This window comes from Sciurus carolinensis, chromosome 17, assembly GCF_902686445.1.
Source record: "Sciurus carolinensis chromosome 17, mSciCar1.2, whole genome shotgun sequence".
Classification (NCBI taxonomy): Eukaryota; Metazoa; Chordata; class Mammalia; order Rodentia; family Sciuridae; genus Sciurus; species Sciurus carolinensis.
This window is the reverse complement of record NC_062229.1, coordinates 18,464,931-18,488,085: the sequence shown is the minus strand read 5'-3', so window position 1 is coordinate 18,488,085 and position 23,155 is coordinate 18,464,931. Positions and strand designations below refer to the sequence as shown.

The 23,155-nt window shown below is 41.4% G+C and overlaps 1 protein-coding gene across 1 annotated transcript; it reads left to right on the top strand.

The window, feature by feature from the left end:
* The first annotated feature begins 495 nt into the window (after window positions 1–495).
* Window positions 496–22,605, top strand: LOC124968173 (olfactory receptor 7A10-like). Its single transcript, XM_047530481.1, has 2 exons — window positions 496–516; window positions 22,084–22,605. Exons 1-2 carry the CDS (start codon window positions 496–498, stop codon window positions 22,603–22,605), a joined length of 543 nt encoding a protein of 180 aa, XP_047386437.1.
* Window positions 22,606–23,155: the final 550 nt, after the last annotated feature.

Here is a 23,155-nt window from a genome sequence, read left to right as displayed (position 1 = left end):
ATCTCTGATTAGAAGTTCCTCTCCAAGTCTCTACCTTTCTTCAAGCATTCATGTATTCTAAAAATGTATGAAGAAAGTCTTTTAAGAAGAATGAAAACATGTTATTTGTTGGTGAGTGGGTAAATATGGAGAGCATCATCCAAGTGAAATAGGTAGACTCAGCAAGTCAAGGGTCAGATGATGTCCCTCATGTGAGAGCTAGAGAGAAAAAGGAACTTCAGAACAGGAGACCCCACGGAAATATAGTGTGGAGCAGTGGAGAAGAGGAAGGGAATCAAAGAGAGGAGAGGAGGGCTGGGGAAAAAATAACCAAAACATACTAGGCATGTGTGAAACATCACAATGCATTCCACTTTGATGCATAAATATAATGCACCAATTCAAAACATGGAAGGAAAACCAGTAGAGTAGAGGATGAGGGAAAGGGAGGAGAAGAGGGAGGAGGTAGTACGGGGGATTATGATGGGGCAAGATATGTTATGTGCATTCGAAACCATGTCCGTGCGAACCCTGCAGGTATGTAAGACTTTCATGCACTAATGGAAACATAAAGAAAAATTCCTTTGTGCACTTTACAAATGAAAAGTGACTATCAACCATGTTCCAGGAACTCTCTAGAAAATGTGTGAATAATAAAAAAAGACAAATGTCTCTGCATTCAATGGTGGAGAAAAAATATAGAAAGTATGACATGATATAACATATCAGGAGATGGCAGACGCTTGGAGGAAAAGGAAAGGAGGTAAAAGGAAGAGTGGGAGAGTACTTTAATATACCTGGGGTTCAGGAGACACCAGCCAACAGGGTGACATTTGAACAAAATTCTCAAGGATGAAAGAGCTAGTGCCACAAGGCTGCCTGGGGAAGAGGATCTGGCAAGAGGTGCTGACTATGCAAAGGCCCTGAGGAGGAAACTTGGTTCAGATGTCCAAGGTCAATAGGAACCAGTGGGCAACAAGAAGAGCAGGAGCAAGGGCCAGCTCAGCTGTGGGGCTGCAAGCTTGATTCTACTGAGGTGGAGTCAGAGAGAAGACCAGAGGCTGGGGCAGGAAGGCAGGATGCAGAGGGCTATGCTGCCATCAGTTACAAAACACAGTGAGGGGAGAGAGAAGCCCAGTGTTCCACAGCACAATCGGGTGACTCCAGCTGACCTTGATTTTTGTATAATTCCAAATGACTCAAATAGAGACCGATCCTAACATAAAATAATAAAATGCCTAATGGTATGAAGATGAGCATCTCCCTAATTTTTGCATTACCCACAGTATGTGTGTAACCAGATATCACAATCAACCCTCAAATACTTACAGCTATTATGCATCAATTACAAATCACAAGAGATCTGAAAGAACTTCCACATTGAAATTGCATCTGCACTCTAATTTTCCTTGGTAGGCTGAACCACAAGATGTAGTTATATGTTCACTAAGAGAAGCTGTATGTGCAGCTCTAAGGAGCAAGTTACTTGGAGTAAGTTACTGGGTTCAGAAATCTGAATCCCACTGACTTAAGGTGTTCTTGTTGTGCCCAGTAATGGTTAAGCACTCTGAGTGAGGCCCAGGTTCTCTAGCAGTAAATTTGACAATCATGGTGGTCAGTGCATAAGGATCTCATGAAGATTAAATGAGGTGAGAAGCAAAACATTGAATTCAATCTTAGAAAGGAGGGAGAGGGATGAGCGATGGTGTCAGAGAAGCTGAACATTGCTGCCTGCAGACGGAAAGGCAGTGAATCCACGCAGAGACACCTGCAGGCTGGGCTCATGCAGCCCTGTTCACAAGAGCCAAGATGTGGAATCCACCAGGACGTCCAACATGGGATGAAGAGAGAAAGAAAATTGTCCGTCAATGGCAGGACAGACACAGAACACTACAGAGTCATAGTTAGCCTAAGAAACAATGAGTCCTGCCATTTGCAGCAGTGTGCATGGAAACAGAGCCTGCTGTCATTCATGTGTGGAAGCTAAAATCCTGGTCTTACACATGAAGAGTGGAATTGTGTTCACTGGAGACTGGGAAGTGTAGGAGGGAGGGGAGTCGGAGGCAGGGAAGATGATCAGCTCCCAAACACTAAGAGGTCGGAGGAGCCAGCTCTGAGGTGTGCAGCACAGTCAGGAAACTGTGGCCACAGCAACCTTCCACACACTTTACAGTAACTATAAGATCCTGAAGATTCTCAGCATGTAGGAGTGACTAATGCTGGAAGAGAAGCAATGCTGACCACCCTGCCTTGCTCATTTCACCCTACATGCATCTTCCAAATTACTGTCCTCTACCATGTAAATAGGAAGGAATGTTATGTGTCCATTAAAATACATTTAAAATCGTATTTACCACGTTGAAGAGTGCAGTTGTCTTGTGCCTCTGAAACATCAAGACAAATGATTCTGTGCAAAGCTTTTGCATTCACACCATAAATTAGCTGCAGGACATTCCTTTAGACAGGAGTGCACTGTCACTTAGTTTCACCTGTCGACCTGAGTCCTGGCTGTGTATTAGGGACCCCATTAGAAATGTAGAAGCTCGGGGATGATGGTGGGCTGTGTCCTGATGAAGCCATCAGAAGGGCTGGGACCCCACAGATCAGCAATGCTCTGACATGCCCCACCCCCTACTCTCCCAGCTGAGCAGCTCAGCAGCCCTGGAATCTAGGGTATACACCAGGGGAGGGTGTGGTTGCCCTGGAGTTCAGCTCTGGGCAGCCAGGGCCCAGTATCATGAGAGGGTATTGTACTACATACCACCAGACTGAGGAAAGATCTACACTCAAGATTCAAAGGTCAGAGTGTATGAAATGTGTATTGCTTTTACACTATCATAAAGGTCAAGGCATCAAGGTTTTGAACAGTCTATGCATTGAGTCCAGGCCCTTTGCTCTGAAACCAGTGCACACACCTGTGCATACACACACACACACACACACACACACACACACACACACAGCATCATGTGCAACCTAGGCTCTCACAATGGGATTAGAAAGCCATGCATATACAGATAAACTGTAGGTATCAGAATAATTACACTCAAAAGAATGGAGCAATGGTACCCAGAAATTCCAGTCTGTCAATCTCCCATCATGGGGAACCTTGGAGATCCATTTTTGTATGGACATTTTCTCCCCTGAGTTTAACAAGAAATTATGCTCAATGAACAGTGGGAGTTAAGAGGACCTGAGAGGCGAATTTCTAGCAAGCCTGGGGTCCCTAGGAATCTGTCGGGAAGGAAAGGCTTCTGTGATTTTGACCACATTCCCACTCGCATTATATGCCTTTGGTGCCCAGCAAAATTTATAAGAGATCAAAAAATACCTGTATTCAAACACAGAAGAAGCAAGAAAATCTCTTCAGTATTTAGAAACATGCATATCAAACATCCAGATGGAAACAATGAGCTTAGAGTAAAATCCAACAATTCACAAAAGGAAGGAAAAATGTCGTTGGCATTGTTCCCGGATAGCAGAGGATGTGCCCTGTCCTGAGGCTGCTCCACACATTCCTGACCACTGGTTTCCATGTGACCTGGAGGTGGATCAACCCTCCACCGTGTTTTTCATGGGGCTACTTCAGTTGCAATATTTATGCTTTGAGTTTTGATCTCTTTTCAAAATATCTTTAAATGTTTACCAGACTAACAATAGTTCTAGGTGCTGAGGAGGTGCAGTGTGATATTGCAATTCTGTGTGCAATGGATAAGAGTCACGTGGCGTAATCAGCATATCTATCACCTTAAATAGTTATCACTTCTTTGTGTTGGGAACAGTAGGAATCTTCTCTAACAGCTCCCTCAGAATATACAGTCCGCACCCGTCCAGCACAGTCACCCTACTGAGCTGGAGAGCATCCAGGCCAGTCATCCTCTGAGCTCCAGGGAGTCCGACCTCGTGGTTCCCTCCCTCCCATCCCCCCAGCTCTCGCAGCCACAGCACCTCCACTTCTGGAATTGAGTCCTGTTGGCAAACCCCTCAAGCACACTCTAGTCCTCGTTCTGGCCTCTTCCCAACATGCAAAGGCCTCCTGAGTCCACATAGTATACAATTCTGCACACACAAAGACAGCCGTGTCCTTTCACATTGAATAATACTCTCCAAAATGTACCCCTAAAGATGCTGCATCACCACCAAATTTATTTGATTGTGCTCTGCTTGCCATTATATCACGGGTTATAAAGGAGCAGCGACTTCGCATTATTTATTCAACCTTGTATTTTCAGACAGTGTGAGCAGTATGCATGGTATAAAAACACGCTTAAAAGAAAGGAGAAATATTGACACAAAAATAATGGCAAGGGTCAGAACCTCTTCAATGCAATGGTTTCAAGAAAGCTCTATTAAACAAAAATTAAATGAAGCGTTGAACAGGAAGGGAAACAAGACACAACATAGAAATTACTTAGTGATAACAATGTGAACTCCTAATCATAATATTTAGTATCCAGAAATAAAATTAAAAAAATTTACTAGAATGTTCAGGCACACACAGATGTTCAGTTATTATTTGTTGAGTGAGTCAGAAGTCGTGTCTCAGTGTGCTTGTAAAGATGGTGTTTCACTTACGCTGGAAAAGCTTGAACGGTTCCACAAAAGTTGACAAAAATGACTCCGTATCTAGAGGGGAATGATGTTGTATCTTTTTTTTCATTAATTTCAGAGAAATTAAGAATTGAGTAAGAAAGTAAGCAGTACGTTTTCTAAGAACCCCAGGAAAACAGCATGAAAAGCTCATTGTGGGTAAAATCAACTTGAATAAGGCAAGAACCTCAGGCAAGAGAAGACAGATTTCAATAGGATATAAAACGTCTTATGGACAGAAAATACTCCCCCAGAATGAATTAAAGAAATTAACGTACAAAAACCCTGAAATGCTGGTAACTGTGGGAAAGCAGGCCCAGAATGAAAACAGGGAAATTGAAATGGCGAGTGGGTTTGGGAACATTTGTTAAAAGTCAGTAATAATTGAAGGAAACAACAGGCAATATTTTTCAAACCATCCCCGTCAGGAAAGTGTGAGCTGCCACGTTTTGGGGTCCAAGCTTTAAACAGGAGCAGAAATGGGAAGAGTTACATGATCTTAGGGCAACACCTACAGACAGCTATGAATATTAGAAATTCAGAGAATCTCCAACTCACCTTTTCTTAGCTAAGGAAATCTGGACGATCAGGGCGAGATCATCATTGGTGGTTGTGTGTGTCCTGTGCCCTGTACCATGTTTAGCAGAATATTTTGGTCTACTCTCTCTTCCCAGTGTCAGTTCACACCATCTCCAGCTGTTTCTCAAGGTCCCCTGGAAGGGAAATATACCATTTTGAGAACCACAGTTTAATATAAACACTCCAAATGTCTTTGCAGACACCATTGTAGATCATATCAGTTTAATGAGGGAAAATTCCAAGGCCACCCACAGTGTGGATGTCACAGTATATGGTGAAATCATACACAGCCCTCTAAATTAGTAACATTGCACTTGATGGGAGAAACTCCTTTGAGGTGCTATTGAAGAGGGCAGCCAGGGAGATAGGCAGTGGGAAGCAGGTTGCACTAAACCCAGTGGAATGCATGGCATGCATGGAGGTCCGTCCATACATTGATAGGAAAGGTGCAGGAGATGAGCGAATGTGTGACATTCAAGGAGAAGGTGAGGAGGAATGAGAAGGAAAAAATAATGGCACCCTGAGAGCTCAAGCAAGCAGGGGCTTCAGAATGACTCTGTGCATTAATACAGATTGAACTCTAAAGGTCCCAGATGGTGACAGCTGAAGGGCGTCAGCGTGAGGCTTTAATTCAAGACTGAACAGTCACTGCAGAACATGAGAGAGCATTTTTAAATGCCAGCAAGAAGCAGTATCTGGGCTGTAATTTCATCTTGCATAAAACACAGGATTCAAATTTGCTTATGAAATGAAGGTGGTTTTGATCAAATGGTAAAATTGCCAACCAAGTGATGCTGGAGATGATGTAACTTTTAAGAAATGGATCCAGTCACAAAATGCAAGAAGCACAATAGTGGCTAATGGACATGGAAATACAGATCTGAGACACACATAAAGGCTAATTTATTTGCTCAAATGATGTAGAACTATCTACATTTTCAAAGGAATGAGACAGATTACAGCCAGCTAATGCATCTGACAACAAATAATTTGTAAACTCTCACACTTTCCCCCTGAATATCTTAACCTATATTGCAGAGCAAAGTGACAAACACCAAGTGGTGAAAACTCCCATCCTCAAGTTTGGAAAAAATGATATAAGAAACAGAAATGAAACTATTCTGTACCCTCCACAGAAAAGCAAGAGATTCTTAGAGAAACTTGCAAATGGAGAGCGGACATACCTTACAGTCTCAAGATATATTTACTACGCTGTCTTAGGAAATAATCACAAAGCAAAATGAGTGAGAGTGGCCACTTTTACCTGTAGAAGAGTTTTTTCAAGGTGAACAGACAACATGCAAGGGGACACTGCAATATGATTGACACATGGACTGTTGTAGCCTGGTATCATTTGCAAGTCATCCATTGGTCTAATCTTATCATTGTATAGACAGATGCATACATGTACAACCTAGAAATAAAAAACGAAATGCCCTCATTTAAATGTATCCATCCATGGCTAAGACACCATTTCTCTCTTCCCCTTGTTTGCAAAAATACTGGAAAACATGTGTCTACTTTTACTAAAATGACATTAACCCTGCTATGCCCTCCTTTAATTTGCTTTCCTTGCAATGCCAGCGATGACCCCACAATATGAGTTCAATTGACACTTCCCTCTTATCATCATAAATAAATATATTAACTAATTAATTCAATAAATCAAGCAGGGAAATGGCCCTGCAAACTGCCATCTCTCAGCTCAGGGAAAGGCAGGTTTGCCTCCAATGACCTCAGATGAACATACTTGGCGTCCATTCTCTGAACCTCTCCTGCAAGACCTGCTGCATCTCACACTGACCTGGATGAGACTCTGAGAAGAAGACTGTGTGTGCAAATCTAAATTCTCTCTAAATGGATGAGATGGAGACTGAAGTCCCAGAAAAGACAGCAGGAATGAATTACGTATTGTTCTCTGAGCCAGGCTTTGGACATCAGAAAGAACAATCACATCCTGTCCAGCCCAAGGTCAAGCATTTTGAGAGACCACAGCAGAGCAGATATACACAGCTCCTGATATTTCTCATTAGACCTTTCTCTTGTTACTCCAATCCTTGGTAACCTCCTTCCTCTGTGGGACATGATTCTACACAAAAAGGATTTTTTTTTTACCTGTAGATTCTCTGTTCCCAAGAGACCAGGTGGAAAGCCAGGGGAATTCATTATTTATACTTCTTCTCTATTAACTTTTCTGATTTCAGGGCTCTCATCTCCTACCACCAAATCCCAGTCCTGATTTAAAGTTTTATCCCAAGCCTGACACTGAGGAACCTGCTCTGATTATGTCTCTTGGATCTCATAAGCCCTGTATGTGTTTGAGACATAGCCCGTGATAATGCCAGGAAATTGCTATTTCCTCTTCAAAACAGGAGCGAACTGTGACATTTTGATTAGAATACCACCCCTACATTCCTTACTTTCATGATGCTTTCCCAAAATATTTAGAAAATCATACTTATAACACATGTAAAGAACCATCAGTTAGTCTTTGATTTAAGAAACACCTAGCAATTTTAAGTAATACATTCAGGTCTTTTTATGTATGTTGTCCTGGGATGAGTACCTTATTCTCCTTCTTGTTTACATTTTTTGAAAACCTCAACAAACATGCACCTTTTGTCTGAGCAACTTAGGAGACTGAAGCTGGAGGATCAACTTGAGGCCAGGATTCGGGGCCAACCTGGGGAAAATTGCAAGTCCCATCGCTTAACACACTAACAGAACACACAACATTACAGTGCATTCTGTGGGGTCAATTCAGTGGTGACCTCATCCTTCACTTTGCAGATATAGATCACAGAAGGGTAATTAATCAACCCAAGTTATAAACCAGGTGAAGTGCAAAGGCTTTCATTGCAACTACATTGAGATCTTTTAGTTCACCTGCTCTATGCAGGTGGGCTCATCTAGTAATAATTTTGTCTCCAATGGAAACTAGGAAATAACTGGAGAATTCTGTTTATCCCAAGGGGGTGGTGCTATGGTCATATAGTGGAATGAGACCAGAGATGCTGCTCAACATCTTATAAGGCCCAGTACAGCCCTCAGCACAAAGAGTTCTCTACAGAAACAGCTGTGTGTATTGTGAAATCCTGTTCTAGGCCAGAACATCTCTGCCTCTGTGGAGTATATGGGAACTTTTCTCAGATACAGGTTCTGATTCCACAGGTCCAGGGTGATCCAGAGACTCTGCATTTGTAATTAGCTCCTAGTTGATAGTGGTGTTTCTGGTACTTGGATAACTCATGGAGTATTAAGGATGTGGTCCAGTGTGAGAGTCCACTGTGGGTATGTTGAGATCTCTTCTACTAAGATCTCTTCTACTCCACCCAACTCAGTTCTGACATTAGATGGTCAAATGATGGATTCAGTACCTGATATCTGCGTACAGTAACTTACAAGTACCTGGAGATCCCAACTACAAGTCATATTTTAGAGCTCACGGGAAATCACCTGGTTCAGCAAGATTATCTCCATATCAAAATCACATCAATACAGATCAAGTCCACATCAGTCATTGTGTTTATGTTCCACATTTAGTAAGCTCCTTGTGATATCAGGTAGGTCTCTTTGGACCTTAAGTGAGTCCAGAAATGCCCTCTTCATGGGAGTCAGCAAATCATGATCTTGCAGGGTGATGCACCTGGGCTGCAGCACTGTGAGAGGCCACCAACCACAGCAGGGTTTTACTGCAGATTCAACCTTTTCACTCATTATTTGTCAGTTTGAGTTTTCTGTCAGTGATGGTTCAATATCTCTTGGTTGCATATATCCAGGTTGTTCTTGTCCAGGAGTTTATCCATTTCTTCCTGGTTTTCTACTTGTGATTATTTTAGCTGAGTTGGGTGATTTTTTGTGTTTTTCTGAACATAATTGGCTGGGTTGGTGGAAGAAGCAGGTGCTCAATAGACGATCAGACTCTACATATAAATAGGCAATACACATTTAAGGAGATGGAATGCTAATAATCCTGATTTGATCAATGCATATATACCCTTCAAGTTATTACCGGTCCCATAAGCAAATTCAATTATGGATCCACCAATAAGAAATTTACAAAACTGTATCATCTGTAAATAGGTAATTTGACTTCCTGCTTCTCAACTTAGATATTCTTCTTATTTCCCTCTCTAATTGCTCTGGATAGAACTTCTTGCACCCAAATGAAACACATAGTGTGTTTCCAGTTATCTCAACTACTGAAAGGTAACAAAATATTGTCATTTTTAGCACTGATTGGTTGACAGTTGTTAATAGAGTGGACGAAGCTAATACACCTAGCAGCCCTTAAGCTGAAGCATTTGACAGAGCGTATTGACAGTTCAAACAGTATCCATGTTCTGTTATTATGGAAAAAGTCAAGGACAGTCAGAAATTGGAAAGGCAACTCAGTCACATTTTCTGCCAAGAAAAACTGGGCAAGTCTATTTTATGTTAGAGGGAGTGAAAGGGTAAATTTCAGCTTCCTTTTTACTACATACCAAAAAATATGGTTATCAAAATATGGTAAAAATAGCTTAAATCTAAATAGATATCTTAGTGAAACAGAATTATACAAACAATTTCCATCAAATAAAAAACTCTTATAAACATCAAAAATCCCTGGGAAAGAGAAGGATTTTGAAATGAATAGTGCTTGATAATTTGTTGAGATAAAATTCAATTCTTACCTTAACATGCGTGACTATAATTCACTGAATGTGGAGGATAGAGTCCAAGAGGATAGACATTTTGCTAGAAATGGATGAAATGAAGAGTAAAACTTAAAGCATGATTGATGGTCTCCAGTGCATGGAAGTCGTAGAAGCTCCCAGGGCATTATTTCTCATGTAGTAAGGGAGGTGCAGAAAGACAAATTCCACATCTTATCTGTCAAGTGCAGTTTTTACAAGGAAATTAGAATATGTGCAAGTGATTGACAGAGGTCGGGAAGGGATTCAGTGAGGAGATAGAGAGTCAGCACCCAGACATAGGGAGACAAAGGAATAAGTTCTATTTTTCTATAGCATGACGGGGTGATTATCCTAGAGAGAGACCCATGGTAGATATGAATAACTAGTAAAGGGGAGCTTGTGGTCTCCAGACAAGCAGTAATAATGGAGATGGAATCATTTGATCTGTCTTATTATTTACATGTATTGAAACAAGATACTTTTCCCAGAACTATGTAGAATTATTACATAAATCAAAAAATTTTAAAACTTAAGTACATGTGAATGTCAACTTTCCTGACTTGATCATTATGCACTGTACACTTTATACATTATCAATTTATCATGCTATACCTCATATATTTGTAATAAAAATGTTTATGTTGAAAACCTTGTTAAGCACTAAGGTCAATTTGTGATATATTGTATTTTAAGGAACACTGGCTCACTAGGGTAACATTTTACTATCTACATCCCATAATACCATGTTGTAAACCTCAAATATACACAATAGTATTTCATTCAAATGTAAAGAATATTAAATTCAAAGTAGCAAACAGGCATGTACAAATGGTTTGAGACCGTTTAGAATTTTAAAAATCTTTAAAATGATCTAAGTTTGTGAACAAGGGTTTTAGCAAATAAATCCAAGTGACACATAAACATGAAAAGTGCTCAGTTTCACAAAAGAACAAAGAAAATGACATTAAAATATCAAGGGAAGCTCCAGAAAGCTCACCTGTGTCTGCTTTGTTCCTAAGACTGCAACACCCAGAGACAGAGCACTTCTTTGTTGGGGAGAAGTCCAAAGCAGGAGTTTGCATCTGAAGGCTTCTGATTCCTTCCAGTGTTAGTGATCATCATCACAAAGCTCATCTTAGGCAACTCACCATCCAGCTTAAGAGAGGGGCCTGCATCCACAGTGGTGGGCAGGAGCCTCTTCCTCCCACCTGTGACCTCAGCTCGTTGCCTAGTTACCATGAGCTCCTGTTCCTCATAAAGGAGCTGATAGAATCCCTCAGTGAGAGAACACCAGGCTGGTGGCTCACCAGTACTGGCAAGTACTGAGTATCGATTTTAAATTTCATTTAATTTTTATGAATGTGTTAGCACTGTAGATTTTAATGGCTCCAGCATGATGTTTCAAACATGTATGCAGTGTGCTCAGGCCGGGTCAGGGTGAGTACCACTTCCCTGCCCACATCATTTCTTCATGTCTGTTGTCTCTGAGCTTTGCCCTCCTAGGTCTTCATAAAGTACATAACAAGATCCTGTGCACTGGGTCCCCCAAGTTGGGCTACCTAACTGCCTTTGGGATTCTTGTCTCACATCACTTCTTCCTCCCTCCTTCCCTCCCTCTCTTCCTTCCCAGGTTCCAGGAATCACTGTTATACATTTGCCTCAACATTCTTTAGCTTCTACATAGTAGAAGGAACACACAGCACTGGTCTTCTGGTTTCTTCAACATTACAGAATGTACAGCCCCACCCATGTTCCTGCTAAGGACAAGACTTCATTCATCTTTAGGCTGAATAATATTCTGTTGTGTATACATACACATTGTCTTTTCCCATTCATCCATCCGTGGGAAGGTAATCCACTTCATATATTAACAATCGTGAATAATGCTACAGTAATTGTTGGACTTTGGGGATATTTTTGTATGCTGACTTCATTTACTTAGTGGTATAATTATTAAAACCAAAGTCAATGAATTTGATTTATTTTCCCAATTCAAAGCCTCTTCTTAAATCTACTCATTTATACATTTCTGGTTGAAACTCTATATAGTCATCCCGTTCAAATTTCAAAAAAATTGAGAGTATAAATACCTTAACAAGAACTGTACTACAGATCACAGACACAAACATGCTTGCAATCTACTCTTGAATATCAAGGTATCCATACCGTGTATGAAGAGAAAACTGAAATGAAAATGAATCAAACACTTCACAGAAGAAGATATGCAGATGATTAACACATATATGAAAAATTGTTCAACATCACTGGGAATCAGAGAAATGCAAATTAAAAACACCCTAAGGTTTCATCTTACTCCAATTATAATAGCTATTATGAAGAACACATGCAATAATAGGTGTTGGTGAGCATGTGGGGGAAAAGGCACAACTGTACATTGCTGGTAGAGTTGAAAATTGGTGCAGCACTCTGGAAGGCAGTGTGGAGATTCCTCAGAAAACTTGGAATGGATCCACATGTTGACCCATTTATCCCACTCCTTGGTTTATACCCAAAGGACTTAAAAATAGGCAAACTATGGTAACACAGCCACATTAATGTTTATAGCAGCTCAGTTCACAATAGATAGAATGTTTAACCAACTTAGAACCCTTCAATAGATGAATGGATAAGGAAACTGGTGTATATATACAAAATGGCATATTATTCAGTCATAAAGAAAATAAAATGATGGCAATTGCAGGTAAATGGATGGAATTGGAGAATATCATACTAAGTGAAGTAAGCCAATCACCAAAATCAAAAGGACAAATGTTTTCTCTGATAAGTGATTGATGAAACATAAGGGAGGGGGGTAGGGGTGTAAGAGAAGAATGGAGGAACTTTGAATTACATAGAGGGAAATGAGAGGGGGAGGGGCAGAGGTATGAAAGATGGTGGAATGAGACAGACATCATAACCCTATGTACATGTATGATTACACAAATGGTATGAATCTACATCGTGTACAACTTTAGAAACAAAAATTTGCATCCTATTTGTGTATAATGAATCAAAACATGCTCTGTAAAAATATGTCACTGAGGTCATCAAAGTCTCCTGGGGGACAGAGTGACTGCAGACTTGAGGTAGACCCCAAGGCCAGTGCTACCGTGTGTGTGTCAAGCTTCATGTGTTAAAGGTTCAGTTCTCAGCTTGACACTATGAAGAGGTAGAGGAAATCTGGTGGGGATCATAGGTTATTGGAGATATTTGAATCCTTTGAAAGGGATTGTGGGAATCCAGGCTCCTCCTCTGTCAGCTCCTGACCATGAGGTGGAAAGATTGCTGTACACAAGTCCCCTATCCCTCATGACCTGCTTCCTTGCCACAAGCCCAAAATCACAAGACCAACTTGTTCTGGAATAAAGCCTGAAAAACCATGAGTCCAAATAAATTCTAAGTTGATTTTCTCATGATTTTATTCCAGTGACGAAGAGCTGAGTAACACAGCCAGTTCTGTAAGACAGGAGACCACCCAGAGGTGAGACCACCAAGTGTAAAAGGCTCTGGGCAAAGTCCAGGCTGATGAAATGCTCAGGATGGGAAAAAACCTAAAATGAGGGAAGAGGGACCCTTAGGAGGGAACGCTCAGGATGGCAGCCACCAAGCACATGCTGTCACTGATGAGCTTGTCTGCACAGGGCAGCTGGGGCCTGGGAAGGTCAGAACAGCCTGGGATTTCCACGTTTGTGCAGAGGGAGGAGGGGAATGTGCTCACTGAGGTAAAAACCTCATTTCTAGATCAGGGGTCCATCACACTGTCCTCCCCCTTAACCTGTCAACAGAAGACAACACAGTAACCACAGAAGGCTAGATGTCAGCGTGACTTACTGTCCCAGGCCTGTTCATTCCACTAGCCAACTGTTTACACTGATCTGGAAACAGCATGGCCGAGGTCTGCTGTGCACCTGTGTAGTCCAGCATGACCAGAGTGAAGTGCAGACATGCACACTCTCAGCTTCATTATGGCCTTTTTAATGAACGTCTTTGGTTAGAAGAAGACGAGGAACACTTGAAGCACAGGATGGACCAGAACAGGATCTGGTCACGTGGGGGAAACTGAAGAGGAATCAGGGGTTCAAGGGAAGAGGGAAACGTGGTGGAATCTGAGCTGCTGCCCACAGCTTGCTCAGGTGACCCCCTTTCTTCATTTATCATTGTCATTAGACATTTATTATGAGATCATTGCACACAAGCCTGCAGTAGTTCAGAAATGACAAAATATGGCCCCGTGCCCTCTCCTCAGCCTCCAGGAGGGCAGTCATGGTGGAGCATCACGCAGGACACCAACCCTGATGAGCAGGACTGACCCGGGCAGAGCAGGGTGACACCTGCTGCGTGTTCACCGGGCACTGTTCACTGAGGCTGAACCTGGACCCCAGGTAGTGCCCACTGCAGATAAATGGACCCAGAGATGAGGCCACACACAGTGGGATTCCAGTCAGCCTCGGAGAGGAATGAAGGCTGGCCTTTGTGGCACCATGGATGGGGGGGCACATGATGCCAGGAGAAATAAGCCAGAAGGAAAGAAGCACTGCAAGCTCTTCCTCATGAAGTCGAGCAGAACAGAGATGCTGGGAGCTGGGAAGGAGCGGGGAAGAGGGTGGATAAAAGGGAGGCTGATTCAAATAATGCACTGGATGCAGGTGAGGGAGTATCACACCAAAACCAAGTAACATGAGCATTTAAACACGCTAATCAAACACAAATAAAGGAGCATGCCTTCAACACTCTCCTACAACCACATCCACTGCTCTCTCTCTGAAGTGCCTACCCACAGGGAGCTCTTGTCTGTTCACCATTCCACCCTGTCATCATGTAGAAGTGCTGTGTAGAGTATGCACTACCTACTGGGAAAATGCTGAGCTAATGTCCTGGGGCCTGATTCCCCTGACTGTGGCAGGCACTGTAGACACCAAGCTGAACAGAGGCAGCACCGGAACTGAGCATGAAGCCTGTGGTCACCTGGGTAACAGGCTGGGTGTGATGCCACATTCTCAGGACGGGCATCGAGGGAGCCACATGGGAAGGACTTACACACAAAGGTAAGAAAGTGTCCCCACACCTTACTCCACCCTCACATTATGCACACAGCCCAGGCGGCAGAAAGCAGATTTTTCCCCCCACACTAAGACAAATAATAACTGTATTTATTCAAATATAAAAAAATAATTTATGTCATATGAGTTGGTTGAGATGAAATTATTCCTAAAAATGGGTCATTTGGGTTAGGTGGGGTTTGCAAATTATTGCTGTTCCAAAGATGGGAAGAACTTCGAAATGGTTGGAAAATGATACAGTGAAGAGGCTCAGATGTCATCCAGGTCAGAAGATGCACTCCAGTGAAATATGAAAATGAATTGTATGAAGAAACTGAAACCAAAGAAACTGAAACTTCAGGAATAAAACAGAAGTGCAAGTTCTGCTCATGCCTTACAGAATGAGTTTAGAAGAGTTCCCATCTCTTCACTTTTGGAAGGAAGTTTAAGAAGCTTGCTATTTACTTTTCAAATGTTTTCTAGGATTCAGCAGTGTTGCCATTAGATCCCAATTTTCTTTGATGGGTGACTTCTTTTTTAAAATTTTTATTTTTACAGATTGCTTTTTGATTCATTGTACACAAATAGGGAGCGGTTTTTCATTTCCGTGGTTGTACATGATGTAGATTCACACCATTTTTATAGTCATACATGTACGTACTATGTACTATCTTTCCTTCTCCTGCACCCTCCCCTCTTCACTCCCCTCTATAGAAACCAAAGTTCCTCCATTCTTCTCTTACCACACACATTATGTATCATCATCCACTTATCAGAGAAAACATTTGACTTTCTTTTTTGGGGGGATAGGCTTATTTCACTTAGCATTATAGTTTTCAGTTCCATCCATTTACCAGCAAATGCCATAATTTCATTCTTCTGTAAGACTGAGAAATATTCCATTGTGTCTATACACTACATTTTCTTTATCCGTTCTTCTGCTGAAGGGTACCTAGGTTGGTTTGTAGCTTAGCTGTTGTGAATTAAGCTGAATAAACATTGATATGTCATCTTGACATGAACTTTTAAAAAATGTTTCATCTAAAAATATGATTATTGTACCAATTATGGGGTACAATAATAATAATATAATAATATATTATACATATAATTATATATGGATACATATATATAGTATATTGAACAACTCAGGATAGTGTTTTCATTTTCTTAAGCAATTTTAAAATTCTTAAGAATAGCACATAATAATTTACATAGTTGTCGGGTCCAGTGTGATATTTCAAAACATGTAAAAATTAGTACTGACCTAATGGTCATAATTAACATTTCCATCTCATTACTGCTGGTTCATTGGAGATTTAAGCTTCCCTTTTCTATTTATTCATAAAATACACAATGAGTTCCAGTGAAATGGAGCCATCCCACTCTTCTGGGGATCAACAGAACTTATTTCTTCCTAAGTGTGTGGACACCAGTTCTCTGGCCTCCCTTGGGTCTCCTCCTCCTCCTCACCCTCCCAGGCTCTACCAACTTCTAATGCACATTTCAACTGCCTTGTAAAACTCCACAGGTGAGAGACCACACATGGGACTTCTCTTCCTGTAGGTGTCTTACTTCACTTAACATAATGTCCTGAAGTCCATCAATCATGTTCTCTCAACTTATTCCTTTTATTTCTTCAATCTTGTTTTATTTTTAGGGTATAAATTTAGAACTTCCTGCAGAATACTTATACTCTTGGAGTTTTTTCTCCAAGGTCAAATTATCATTATAATAATTTATGATTAGAATTAAGATAAAATGCATTCTATTGTCATGTACAACAAATTATTAGAAATAAAAAAAAATTTAAAAAGAATGCAACTTTATTTTACTTCCAACAAATAATTATCCAAGTATTATGTATTCAAAATCCTTATTTTTCTCATGGATTTTGACATTCGTAAAATTGCTTTCTTATTTATATTTATCTTTTACTACTTTTTTACAGACTGCATTTTGATTCATTGTACACAAATGGGAAACTATTTTTCATTTCTGTGGTTGTGCATGATGTAGTTTCATAGCATTTGCATAATCATACATGTACTAGGGTAATGATGTCTGTCTCACTCCACCATTTTTCACACCCCACTCCTTCTCATTTCCTTCTACATAATCTATAGTTCCCTCATTCTTCTCTCACTTCCAACCTCCCCCCCCATTATATATCATTTTCCACATGTCAGGGAAAACATTCGGATTTTGTTTATTTGGGCTTGGCTTATTTCACTTAGCATGATATCCTCCAATTCCATCCATTTATTTGCAAATGCCATAATATTATTTTTCTTCATGGCTGAAGAGTATTCCATTGTGTATATATGCCAGAGTTTATCTATTCATCTGTTGAAGGGCATCTACATTGATTCCACAATATAGCTATTGTGAACTGAGTTGTTATAAATAGTTACTGTGTTACTGTAGTTTGCTGATTTTAAGTCCTTTGAGTATAAACCAAGGGGTGGGATAACTGGGTCAAAATGTGGGTCCATTCCAAGTTTTCTGAGGATTCTCCACACTACTTTCCAGAGTCACTGTACCAATTTGAAACTCCACCAGCAATGTAAAAGTGTGCCTTTTTCCCCACATCCATGCCAACATCTATTATTGTTTGTATTCTTGATAATAGCCATTCTAATTGAAGTAAGATGAAATCTTAGAGTTGTTTTAGTTTGCTTTTCTCTAATTACTAGAGATGTTGAACACTTTTTCATATGTCTATTAATTGCCTGTGTGTCTTCTGTAAAGTGTCTGTCCAGTTCCTTGACCCATTTATTGATTGTGTTCTTTGTATTTTTGTGTAAAGTTTTATATGTTCTTCACAAATTTTGGAGATTAGTGCTCTATCTGAAGTGTGTGTGGAAAAGATTTTCTTCTACTCTGTAGGCTCTCTCTTTACATTCTTGATTATACCCTTTGCTGAGAAAAAGCTAGTTTGAGTCCCCTTGTTGAAGAGGGGGAAAAGTAAGTATTCTAAAGACATCAGAAATGTGTCACCAACACAATCAGACTTTGGGGACACCTAGGAGAAAATGATCTTCCACCTTAAGCTTTGGACACATTTTGGGTCAGGGCTGGGATCTGGTGTTAGGAGGTTAGCTCTCTGGATGTCAGACGATTTCATCCAGAAGGAGAAATAAAGACCAATAGCCGTAGACATTTAACTTGTGTCTTGGGAACAGAGAATCTGCAAGAAAAAGTATGCTTGGTGGAGAGCAACATCCTCCATGGAAATGATGAGCTAGGGGTTGGAATAGCAAGAGGTAAATGCGCCTAATGAGCAACTAAATTTAAGTGTCCTCCCTCCCAGTCCTCAGCACTGCTGCCTTGGTCTGGAGGGGATGTGGTTGTCTCCTCTGAGTCCTGCATCTGGTGGGCACTGCTGCTTGTCTCCTTTCTGCTGTCTTGTCTGTAAACAGCTTCTGTCTCCCTCATCACACATCCCAGAGGAATCTGGAATCTGGTTCCATGAGGAGACATTCCGTTCAGAACCCACCCAGGTGACTCTGAGTGCCCAGTAGGTGCTGCAGAAAAACATCTGAGATGCTGGAAACCCACGACATGTACCTAAGGTTACATGAGAGCCAGTCCAGCCCTGCCCAGAGCTAAGAGACTGCTGTGGTGGTTTGCTGAATCATCTGACCACCATGCTAACAAGAGGAGTGAAGAGGGAGCTCAGCAGTGCCAGGTCCTTGTTGACAATGACATGATGGCAAAGGCAGCCCCATCAGAAGAGGGAGCGGAGGCTCAGTGTGGTTTGTGTGTCATAGAGCACATGTCCCAGGACCTTTGCAAACACTTGTGTGGAAGAAAGATGTGAGTTATCTGTGGAGGGACACACAGCAAAGTGAGGCACTTCTTATTTCTTAGAGGAAGCAACAATAAATTGGTTTATTATTATCAAATGCCCATTTTCTATGGTTGTCAGCATTTCAGTGAAATTTTCCACTTTATTCTTTCTCTTTTGAATTTGGGAGAGATATTTTGGTGATAAGAAGTCTTAAATCTGATTTAGCAAAATAGTTCTCTCTTATTACTTCTGAATTTCCTGCCTTATGTAAGGAAGTTTTGCCCATCCATGAACCTATATGATATTTTCTTGATGCTTCTCTAAAGTGTATTCTTACTTCCACATGGAGGTCTTTAATTCCTCTGTTAAATGAGCTAGGGGGCCACCTTCACTTCCTCTGCACAGATAACCATGTAGCCAGCTTTTATTGACCTATTCAAGGTTTCCTAACTGAAGGAAAATTCATCTTGATCATATTGTCAGTGCACCTGAGACAGAAATCCTGATTCATCCAACAAAGGAAAACTGAGCACCTGCAGTGTACAAAGGCACTAGAGGAACCTCTTTCATTCCATTCTTTCAGGTCCAGATCATTGTCAACTTGTTTATTAAATTATTTCTATTATGTATGTTCTTCCACTTTATGGTCGATGCTTTATTCTGTTATAAACTAGAGTTGTGCAGGTCAGTTCAACCTGTATTTTCCCCTGCTGTTCTTTCTATGTCACACTTTCTCCTGTTCTTTAAGTTTCATCTAGACCATGCACACGTATTCACAGCCTCAAGGAAACTGGGAGAATAAAGCAGGTGGAGTCTTCTGGTGTGGACCTTGCATCTTCATGCCCAGAGTTCATTGTGATAAACGTGCATGTGATGTGATGTCCTCAGGGTTGCACCCACCACATGCAGCATTTTATTGAGGGTGCATATGTAAACTTGTCTTGGTGTGTGCAGTTTTATAGGCTATGGTCTTAGGAGACATTTCATTATTGGATGAAGGCTACAATCAGGACAAAGTGTGCTCACTGGGTTTGCCCAGAATGTCCCAACCTGGAAGACTTGAAATAATGCGGAAAATATATCACACAAGAACACCAAGAGAGGGCCCTGACTCATCTGCTATTGTGCATACAAACCCAGTGGAACTTTTCTTTCTGTGTCTGACCTATTTCACATCAGGACAGATACCTTTTGGTTTTCCCTGTGGAATCTAAAATTGTTGATCTCCTAGAAGCAGGGAGTAGAAGGCTGGTCATTGCACCTGGGAAACGCTACTGGGAAATGTGGGTCACCATGTGCCAGGTCACTGCTCCATGCACAGAGTCAGTGTTGGTGTTCGGTTAGGTTGATAACCCTAGTTAACAACATGTGGCCTATTTTAACCTACCCATAGGTGCATGTTTTCAAGACTCTCAGCACAATGAACTTACAGCAGTTTGAGGTGGGGGATATGCTGATTACCCCAGTTGGGGCATTAGACAGTGTTTACATGAATGAAACTTCCCAACTCACCCCAGAAATAACCTACGATTACTGTGTTGTACCATTACTCTCTTGTTATTTGTCTTATCACTACTGAATGGCACAAAAACTTCTCTTTATATTTCATATAATAATGTACACATTTTGTCATCCTTTGTGTATTTCCTTTTATGGATTCTTATTTTTTTTCCCTTTGACCTTATTGTTTCCCAAATGGGTGATCATTGTGTAGGTTTCTCAGCACTATAAAAAATGATCATGTTTGATTTTGAGAAAATTTTAACATTTTAAATATTTTGGTTGACCGCAAAGAGATATGATTGGAATTGAAAGGATGTTTTTCTTCCCTAGAGTCTCTGTGGGACCCCTGAGGTTCGAGACCTTCTTCCTGATCAGGGTCATTTAATTTCTCTGTGAAGCGGACTTTCCTTCCCTCCCTTCCTTCTTTCTCTCTCTCTTTGTTTTTGGTGTGCTAGGGATGAATCCAAGGACTTTTCACATGCCAAGCACATGCTACGTACATGCTAATCACATGCTCTACCACTGAGCTGCCCCCTCAGCATGACTTTTGATCTATGCATATTTGAACAGAGGAGTAGAAAATGGCCATAGCAAAGGTAAGTGCCAAGTGTTCGTGGATATAAAACATTTACACTCTGGAATTTTTGGGTGCCAATTGTACGTCCATTTCAATAAAAATAATTGATACTGAGAGCTTGGGGGTGTGCTTTGCTTCCACTACTCTGGGCCTGAGAAGAACATGGTGTTAACATGGCCCCAGGAGAGCATGGAAGGCTTGAAATGGAGCAGGTGTTTTAATTTAGGGGTCACGATAGGTCTAAGAGATGTGGGACCAGGGCCCAATCTATTCCAAAACCAAACCCATGATACAGGGGCCAGATCATAAGGCAACAGAGGAAGCAACAGGTGCCTTTCCACTCAGAAGGTGCCTTGGGAGACAAGTTAAAATGCAAAAGCCACAACATCTGGACAATCTCCTCTTGTCCTGAACCTTCAGCAGCATGAAGGGCCCTCTGCTTCTCATTATCCTCTGAGCTGAACCCTCCCACCCATCTTGAGGGTCACCCTGGCTCCCTGTTGACCCAGGACCTCTGAAACCAGCACCTCCCTCAGCCTTTGCACAGGTCATTCTTCCTGTCTAGGAAACACCTCTGGACTTACTTTGTGGCTCCCTCCCTGTCTTCCTGGGGTGTTGTCAAGTGTCACTTAGTGCTGGTCTTTCCTGAACACCCAGCACAGAAGAAAACTCTCTCATTTCTCTTTCAAATCTGCCTTTTCTCCCTCATGTTATTCTGTTATCTACTATTAATATCTGGTGCGATTATTTCTTTATCTACTTACATTTGCCTGTATTATTTATTCCTTATTAAATTTAGCAATGCCTTTTTTTCTGCTAAGCGCTGAATAATCATTGCTTAGACAGTGCCTAGAAATTGATCATCACTTAATCACATTGATCAAATGCATTGAAGTCATTCAGATTTTTGAGAAAGTAAATGCTTGGGAAATTCTGAATGAGAAAGGAAATTCTGGAGAGGGCAAGGGGACCTTCATAGTGAAGCAAACTCATTAACACAACAAGAATTTGCATCCTGATTGTGGAACATACTAGATTGTGCTTCTGTTTGGTTAGGATTGCTAATTGAGTCTTGGCTCTTCTCTCTTGTTGTGTTAGCTATGTAAACTAGAGAGGTCCAGAAAATGAGACACAAATTTCAGAGTTCATCTGGGACTTTCAGGGGACCCAGAACTGAAGCCATTCATATTTAGGCTTTTCCTCTCCATGTACCCGGTCATTGTGCTGGGTAATCTGCTCATCATGCTGGCCACCATCTCAGACTCCCACCTGCACATACTCATGTACTTCTTCCTCACCAACCTTTCCTTTGTGGACATCTGCTTCACCTCCACCACCATCCCATAGATGCTGGTAAATATCCAGACACAGAGCAAGGCCATTACCTATGCAGGCTGCATCATCCAGATGCAGTTTTTCATACTCTTTTCAGGATTGGACATTTTTCTGCTGACCATAAAGGCCTGTGACCAGTTTGTGGCCATCTGTCACCCCCTGCACTACTTGGTCAGTATGAAGCCTTGGATATGTGCGTTGTTGGTTCTGGTGTCCTGGATCATTAACATTCTACATTCTTGGTTGCAAATCATCATGATGTTGCAGCTGTCCTTCTGCTCAGACTTGGAAATCCCCCACTTTTTCTGTGAACTCAATCACCTGGTCCACCTTACCTGCTCTGACACCTTTGTCAGTGAGGTGGTGATGTATGTTGCTGCAGTCTTGCTGGCTGGTGGTGCCTTTGCTGGTATCCTTTACTCCTACTCCAAGATTGTGTCCTCCATCCATGCAATCTCATCAGCTCAGGGCAAGTACAAAGCCTTTTCCACCTGTGCATCTCACCTCTCCGTGATCTCCTTTTTTATGGCATGAGCCTAGGTGTGTACCTCAGTTCTGCTGTGACCCAAAATGCATGCTCTACTACAACAGCCTCTGTGATGTACAGCGTGGTCACCCCCATGCTGAACCCCTTCATCTACAGTCTGAGGGATAAGGACATCAAGAGCGCTCTGAGGAGACTCTGTGAGAGAGAAACTATGAAAGCGTCAGTTGTGCTGAGACTGAAGATGTGCCTGTGACTGCAGGGCTCAGAGCCTCAGAGCCAGAACTAGGTCCACATCAGCGGGTGGAAGCAGAACTTGCCCTTCTGTTTTATTCCTGGAGTTTCAGTTTCTTTGATTCACTTTCTCTGTACAGTTCAATTTCATATTTCACTGGATTGCACTTTCTTGCCTGGGTCATCTGGGTCTCTTCACTGTATCATTTTCCAACTGTCTGGAAGTTCTTTCTGTCTTTGGAACAGCAATAATTTGAAAATTCTCACCTAACTCAAATGACCCATTTTTTAGGCATAATTTCATCTCAGACAACACATATAACACTAAATAATTTTTCTTATGTTTGACTAAAGATAGTCATTAAT

Bases quoted from the DNA above. Each gene is read 5' to 3' on its own strand.
- LOC124968173 (XM_047530481.1), top strand. From the start codon at position 496: ATGTCCGTGCGAACCCTGCAG. The intron at 517-22,083 runs GTATGTAAGACT...ACCATCCCATAG, and splicing joins TGTCCGTGCGAACCCTGCAG to ATGCTGGTAAATATCCAGAC.